This window comes from Orycteropus afer, unplaced genomic scaffold, assembly GCF_000298275.1.
Source record: "Orycteropus afer afer isolate SDZICR_OR568_19922 unplaced genomic scaffold, OryAfe1.0 scaffold00255, whole genome shotgun sequence".
Lineage (NCBI taxonomy): Eukaryota > Metazoa > Chordata > Mammalia > Tubulidentata > Orycteropodidae > Orycteropus > Orycteropus afer.
In genome coordinates, this window is record NW_006921842.1 from 4269825 (window position 1) to 4277293 (window position 7469).

Below are 7469 nucleotides of genomic sequence, written 5' to 3' on the forward strand. Positions count from 1 at the left end.
TCGATTGCCAGTCATTATAGGGAATGACTACTACCAGCTGCCCAGCCAAGTTGATACCTGACCTTAACTACCACACCACCCCAAACAGGCATGGATAATGGGATTTACGAAACACCACAGAATGGAGGACAATGGCTAGAAGGGCCACATCAAGCAATTCACTGCAGTGTGGAAGGTGATAGAATTGGGGAGGGTGATACAGGGACTACTAAGATACTAATGACATTCTAGTTCTTAAAGTGGGTCTTGAATAGCATGTATTTGCTTTATAATTTTTGTTTATAAGGCCATTTTAAGAGGAGCTCTGGTGGCAGAAGCACTTAACGCATTTGATTTTTACCTGAAGGTTTGTGGTTCAAACCCACCAGCCACTCTTCAGAAGGAAGACTAGGCAATTACTTCCATAAAGATTTACTGCCTCAGAAAACCAAAGGGGGTCACTATGAGTCAGAATCAACTTGGTAGCAGTGACTTTGGTTTTGGTTTAGTTATTGTTAGGGGCCGCCATCTGTCTTCTCTCTCTCTCTCTCTCTCTCTCTCTCTCTCTCTGTGTGTGTGTGTTTAACTTTTTACTTTTTTCTGGGTGAAAGTTTACAGAGCCAACTGGTTTTCTGTTCAATAATCCATACACATTCTGTTTTGTGGCATTTCCTCCAGTCTGTGGTTACTATATTTGTGTATTTTTATGATTTTGAGTTTTGTTTCACATTTTCTCCTACTCTGTACAGGATTTCTTATTATTCCTGTCAGAGTGGTAAGCAATGGCAGCCAGCACAGTCTGGTTCTTCTGGTCTCAGGGTCTGGAGGCTGGGGTTCACGTGCTCTGTTTGTCCTTTGAACCGATTGTTTCCTTGTGTCTTTGATTTTCTTCACTCTTCTTGCTGCTGGTGAAGAGAGAACAATACTTGCACCTTATATGACCATTCACATGCTTTTAAGACCCCAGTCACTGCTCACTAAAGTAGAGTGTAGAACATTGTCTCTGTGGATTATGTTATGCCAATTGACCTTAGTATCCCCTGAAACTATGGTCCTGAGCCTTCATACCCAGTGACTCATCTCAATGTGTTTGGTTGTGACTAAAAAGTTTTCATAACTTTGGCCCCTATATGCTGTACTATATTAATAAATATACTTGAAGCACATCTGCCAAACCTTTATATGTTCATGGGTGTAGTCCCATTTGTCTTCCTACCACAGAAACAAAACAAAGGAAAAGAACCACATGATCATATCAATTAGCACAGAAAAGGCATTTGACAACATCCAAAGCCCATTTTTTTTATTAAACATGCTCAGCAAAATAGGAATAGAAGAGATATTCCTCAACATATGAAGGCATATACACAAAACCAATGCTTGTTTTTAATTATCTCTGCTCTATTTTGTTTGATTTTAAAATTGTGAAATAGTGTAATGATAGTGTATGACACTGTGTATTTGTCAAAACCCACAGGAGTATACAAAAAAGAGTGAACCCTAATGTAAACTGTGTCTTCAGTCAATAATAACGTATCAATATTAGTTACTCAATTGTAACAGACATAAAATGTTAATATGAGGAGATACTATAGAGAGGAGAGAAAGTATGTGAGTATTCTCTATATTCTATACACAATTTTTCTGTAAACTGAAAACCACCCTAAAAAAGAAAATTTATTTAAAAAGAGAGAGAGAGAGAAGCAGCAGCACAAACATTTCTCTCTTATGCTAAAACTCAAATCACCCAGTGAAGTGCCAAACCAAGCCAAACTAACATTGAGTTGACTCCAACTCATAGTGACCTCCATTGGGTTTTCAAGGACATAGATCTTTATAGAAACAAACTGCCTCATCTTTCTTATGCGGGGCAGCTGTTAAGTTCAAACCACCAGCTTTTTGGTTAGCAGCCAACTGCTATTATCACTACACCACCAGAGCTTCTTGGTGAAGGCTCGATTTGTCTAATCACCGTCCTGGCAGTGAGATCCTAAGGAAGTTGCCTCATCTTGGGTGCAGTGCTTCCCTTTTGTGTAAAATGGAGGGAAAAAACAAAAAACAATAATAGCTGTCACATAGGGTTTTTAGGAGGATTAAATGAATGGATACATATAAGGTACTTTATTACTCTGAACATTGCTCAATTGGCCCAATTATGAATAAGGAAGAAAGAAAGATGTTGAATACTTCAGCTTATATCCTCCACATCGCTGAAGTTAGAAAAACAAATAACAACCCTAAGTTACTGATAATTTAATGTACAAAATAGCTTCTGATGAGAGCACTAGGACCCAGAGGTACAAAACTCAATGATGCCTGAGATATTCTAGGAAGGTGCAAAAACAAAAAACCAAACTCACTGCCATGGACTGGGATCCCACCCCTCCTTGGGTTTCTGAGGTGGTATCTCTACAGAAGTAGATTGCCCAATATTCCTTCCCAGAAGTGGCTGGTGGGTTTGAACCCACCAGTCAAATGCCTTAGGCACTACACCACCAGATCCTAGAGAAAAACAGGTCCAGCTGGTGATGATGCCGTTCGGAGTAAAGAGACAAGACCGAGTCATAATTTAGGGGCTTTTCTTTTTCGTTCTCATGAATACAAAGTATGTAAGTAATCATAAACTTTTAGCTCAACCTGTATTAACCCTGTGTTTGCCCACTGGGGGTGGGCAGACTTTTGGAGTATTATGAACCTCTGTCAGTACTCCACTTACGCATAAGTAATTAAACTCTTTCTTCTCTAGGTGTGACTTAATTGACTCTGCATCGCTCCGGGCATGGGCCCACATTTTTGGGCAACAATAAAAAGATGAGACATAATGCAGTCAGGAGTGCGATCTTGATGGATGCTCACCTGCCACTGGTGGAAAGATGCTGGCATAGTGCATTGCAGCCTAAGGCCTTCGGGGAGGAAGGGGAAACATAGTTTCAGAGGAGAGATGGGAACGCAAGAACAAGATTAAGAAGCCTGCTTCGGTCCAAGAAAATAATAATTATAAAGTCGTTACATACTGGGCTCTACCATTTTAGGTTTTTAAAAAATATGTTTTTCCCAGTTACATTGAAGAGATATTTCTCATCCTGGGTGTGATAAGCCCCTTTTCAGTAAGAAGGATTATACTCTTATTGGCTAAGCAATTCTTTCCCTAAAGCTGCCCTCAAGGGATGTTATTTTGCTTTCTCGCTGGGTTTATTTTTCCCTGCCCTTTATTTTCACGTTATATTTGTGCACTCTGTACACAAGGGAAACTGTCCTCTGAATTGTCTGGGTGACTATGGGTAACTTATTCTCACTTCTTCCTTTCTCTCTCATTGGTCTACAATCTAGATTGAAATATACAGATCTAGGTTCCCAGGCGTTGTAAACAGGTCTCATGATTCAGAGATGTAATTGTGTCACGAGCTTTGCTTCTTTGGAATTGAAAAACAAAGGTAAGAGCAACTTTTAGGTTCTGAAATTAATAAACGTCTAAATTGTTTGGAGCGAAGGAAACAGGTAACTAAAAAGTGTTCCCTAGGTAAAGGAAGCTAATTGGTGGAAATAGGCTCTCAGGATATAGCCAATGAGAAAGTCGATTCAATATCCTTCATTAGCGTCCTCCCTCAAACTAATAAACGAATCAGCGGTTGCGAAACTTAGGGCTAATTTGCATAACATTGTCTACAAGTACGCAGGCTCTTAAGGCACAGACTTCCGTTTCTGTTTTTTTCCAGCCGGCGACATTAGTTAAAATGCCTGAACCAGCCAAATCTGCGCCAGCTCCGAAGAAGGGCTCTAAGAAAGCGGTGACCAAAGCGCAAAAGAAAGATGGCAAGAAGCGCAAGCGCAGCCGCAAGGAGAGCTACTCAGTTTACGTGTACAAAGTACTGAAGCAAGTCCACCCGGATACCGGCATCTCGTCCAAAGCTATGGGTATCATGAACTCGTTTGTCAACGACATCTTTGAGCGCATCGCAGGTGAGGCATCTCGTTTGGCGCATTATAACAAACGCTCAACCATCACATCTAGGGAGATCCAGACAGCAGTGCGCCTCCTGCTGCCTGGGGAGCTAGCTAAGCACGCCGTGTCCGAGGGCACCAAGGCTGTTACCAAGTACACGAGTTCAAAGTGAGCGCCTTTTCTACTTTGTGCTTAACCATCAACCCAAAGGCTCTTTTCAGAGCCACCAAGTTTTTACAATTAGAGCTCAATACTGCATTATGTGCTGATTCCCCGCCACACTCCCCCACCCCAAGCCCGATATTCGGGTATCCATCTTAACCTTTTAATAGCAAGTTTTGCGGACTCGGGTGGTAGGTTCACAGCATGTGATTATGTTGGGCCACCATCGGGGAATTCCCAGCTGTGGAGGCGAACGTGGGCTGAAGCTGCAAGTACTAACTAGGTCAAATTGGAATTCGTTGGCAGCGGCAGTCTTGTTTTAAAAAAAACAACGCACTACGTAGGCTGGTGGCAGCCCTTCATAAAGGAGAGAAAAGGACATAAAATTTAACTTCCCTTTCATATAAAATTACAATAACGTTTGAAAACCTCGCTTCTTGAAATTTTAACGTTTCTCTACGTGCTGCTGTCAGTATCTTCCCCATATTTATTGTCCGCGAAATGCCAACTGCCCATACTCCCAGCTCTTTGCCTGTCTCTAGAGAGGAGTTTAATCTTAAATTAAAAATGTGGCGGCTGCGGCTCTCTGACAAGGGAACAATGTAATACTAAGTTAGAATTTTACTACGTTTTAGTACTAAGTTAGTTTTGCTTTATCCTTTTTCCTGGAGTGCTTTTTAAAGACCCTTTTAACTGGATTTTTGTTACTTTGATAACATCTAATGGAGAAAAAGAATGTTTTTCTCCACTCCCCTCCCTGTGTCGTTTTATAAACTACTGTTACATGCCTTTGCGAGGATTCAGTCATTTGACCCGGTGGAGAGTGGAATGCCTCCACAGGGTGTTCATGACTGTGTGACCTTTCCAAAGCACATTGCCAGGCCTGCTTTCAGGGAGCGTTGGTAGCTTAGTGCCTAAGGCATTTGACTGTTAACCAGAAGGTTGGTGGCTCAAATCCATGAGCCATTCCCTAGAAGGAAAACTGGGCAATTTATTTCCATAAAGATTTTCTGCCTTGGAAATCCAGAGGGGGTCACTATGAGTTGGAAATGACTTGATGGCAGTGAGTTTGGTTTGAGTTTTCTGAGTGGGTACAACTGCCAACCTTATATGGGTAATAGTCAAGTACTTTTAATACTTTGCTCCATCAGAGTCTCATAATTCTCAAACTTTAACCACCTCAATCTCATCAGGGTGGCCAAGAATATAGAGATTACCTCTGGCCTCCACTCCATCCTTCTCTGTCACTTCAAAATTCCCTTCTGAACCTGTCTTCTGTATCCTGTGTTCAGCTCTCCTCACCAGCTCAGTTTGGAAAGAAAGGCAGGACTTTGAACAGGTCAGGGAGCAGTGAAGAAGGGGACATGTGAAGAGAGTTGTTGTGTGCCTTCGAGTTGGACCCGACTCATAGAGACCCCTCCTTGGGTTTCCGAGGCAGTATCACTATGGAAGTAGATCGCCCAACCTCCCTTCCCAGGAGTGGCTGGTGGGTTTGAATTGCCAGCCTCCTGGTTAGCAGTCAAGTGCTTTAGGCACTATGCTACCAGAGCTGCTGTGAGGAGAGTAGGTGCTTTTTTATGTTCAAATGCTGAACTCTGAGGTCCAGATGTCTATGTATGTAATCATAGAATTCCAAAGAGACAGAAACCCAGGAAAATAAAATCTTACTTCTCTTCCTGCCTAATTTTCCAGTCACTGTTGGGTGAGAAAGGTTTAATTGGGGCAGGCACATCACTGCTGAATACAAGTCCTAAATCCTTCCAGATCCACCCAAACCAACCCATGGAGATTCTTTCAGAAACTCTGCTAGCCAGCCCTCCCAGCCAGTCTTATCTGGTCAGTCTTTCATTCTCTCAAGGTAAAATAACCATAAAGACACAAACAGTTATTTATTTTCAGGTTACTGAATTACAAATTGCACTTCAACTTTATATCATTGTAATTTTAGTTTGAGATAATACTCCTTGTTAAATAGTGAATCTAGTTTCCATTCAAGAGCCATTCAAGGTTATTTTAGAAAATCGTACCAGATTGCATGCTCTCGAGGCTCAGAAACTTCCAATGATGCCCTACTGCGTTTTAGCACAAAATCAGAAATCTCTGCTATGGCCTCAAAGTGTATAAGACCTGGCGTTCACCCAATTCTCCAATCCAACCTCATTCTTTTTATTTCTCCTTCCTGCTTCCCTACTCCTAGTTTCCGAAATTTTCCAAGATCTCTCCAATCTTCAACAACAACGAAAAAGTTGTCATTGAGTCACTTCTGTTTCATGGTGGCCCCTTGTATGTCAAAGCAGAACTGAGTTCCATAGTGTTTTCAATAGCTGATTTCTCTTTTGGAAGTAGATTGCCAGACCTTTCTTCTGAGGTGTCTCTTTGCCTGAAATGGCCCTGATCCCACATCCAGCCTAAACACACACACACACGTTATTAATTTATTGATCAGCTACACCTGTCTCAGCCCAATCATCTTGTCCTGGGGAAGCTGCTCTTTCCTGAAACACAAGAAAGGGAAGAAGGAAGATCCCAGAACAAAATCAAGGTTGCATTGGAAATGAAGGAGGGGAATGACTTTTGGGGAGGCATTGCCTCACCTACACAATAACACGAGGGATTTCCAAGCAGACAGAAGGACCACCCAACAGACTGAAACTTCGGGTAGCCATTCATTCATGTTCAAGTTCCAAGCACTAAATGAGGATATAGCACAGTGGTTCTGAAGCTTGAGAATGCATCAGAATCACCTGGAGGACTCGTTAAAGCATCAATTGCTGGTCCTATCCCCAGAACTTCTGTTTCATTAGACACCTGGAGTGAGGTCCAAGAACTCGCATTTCTCAAATGTTCCCAGAGGATGCATATGCTACTGGTCTGGGAAGGATGCTTTGAGCACATTTCATGTAAAGAATGACAAGGTAACCAAAGCTCCTGTGTGGAGCTTTCTTTGTAGTAAAGATGAGCTTCTGATAAAAGATTGTGGAGGGTTTGGATGTCAAACAATGATGTTTAGACTTATTATATAGACAGTGAAAAGTTATAGAAAGTATCTGAGAGGGGACTGGCAGGATTGGCTCTAGTTTTAGGAAGATAACAGGAGATGGGATGGATTGAAGGGAAAGGGAAGGGACAAAAGGGAAAGAAATAGAGCAGTGGACACAAGAGAGAAGTCAGAGAGTATTCCATTCAGGTATTCCATTCAGCAGTTCGTCAATACTGGTTGGACTTCCTTTGTACCAGGCACTGAAACATAGCAATGAACAAGATAGCCAGCTCTGTCTGGGAAAAGGCCCAAGCGTCCCCATTATGTTGTGAGCCTCTACTGTTCGGCCATTGTGTCTGATGGATTCAGGCATCTCCCCAGCTGAATCAGTCCGCACTTTTGTTT

At 42.1% G+C, this 7469-nt stretch overlaps 2 protein-coding genes across 2 annotated transcripts in view; one reads left to right on the forward strand and one right to left on the reverse strand.

The window, feature by feature from the left end:
* LOC103204632 overlaps positions 1–7469 on the reverse strand; it is a 190677-nt gene that overhangs the window by 176458 nt on the left and 6750 nt on the right. The gene's annotated exons all lie outside the window — the stretch shown is intronic.
* LOC103204621 (histone H2B type 1-C/E/F/G/I) lies at positions 3714–4094 on the forward strand. Its single transcript, XM_007949831.1, has one exon. The coding sequence runs from the start codon at positions 3714–3716 to the stop codon at positions 4092–4094; it is 381 nt and encodes a 126-aa protein (XP_007948022.1).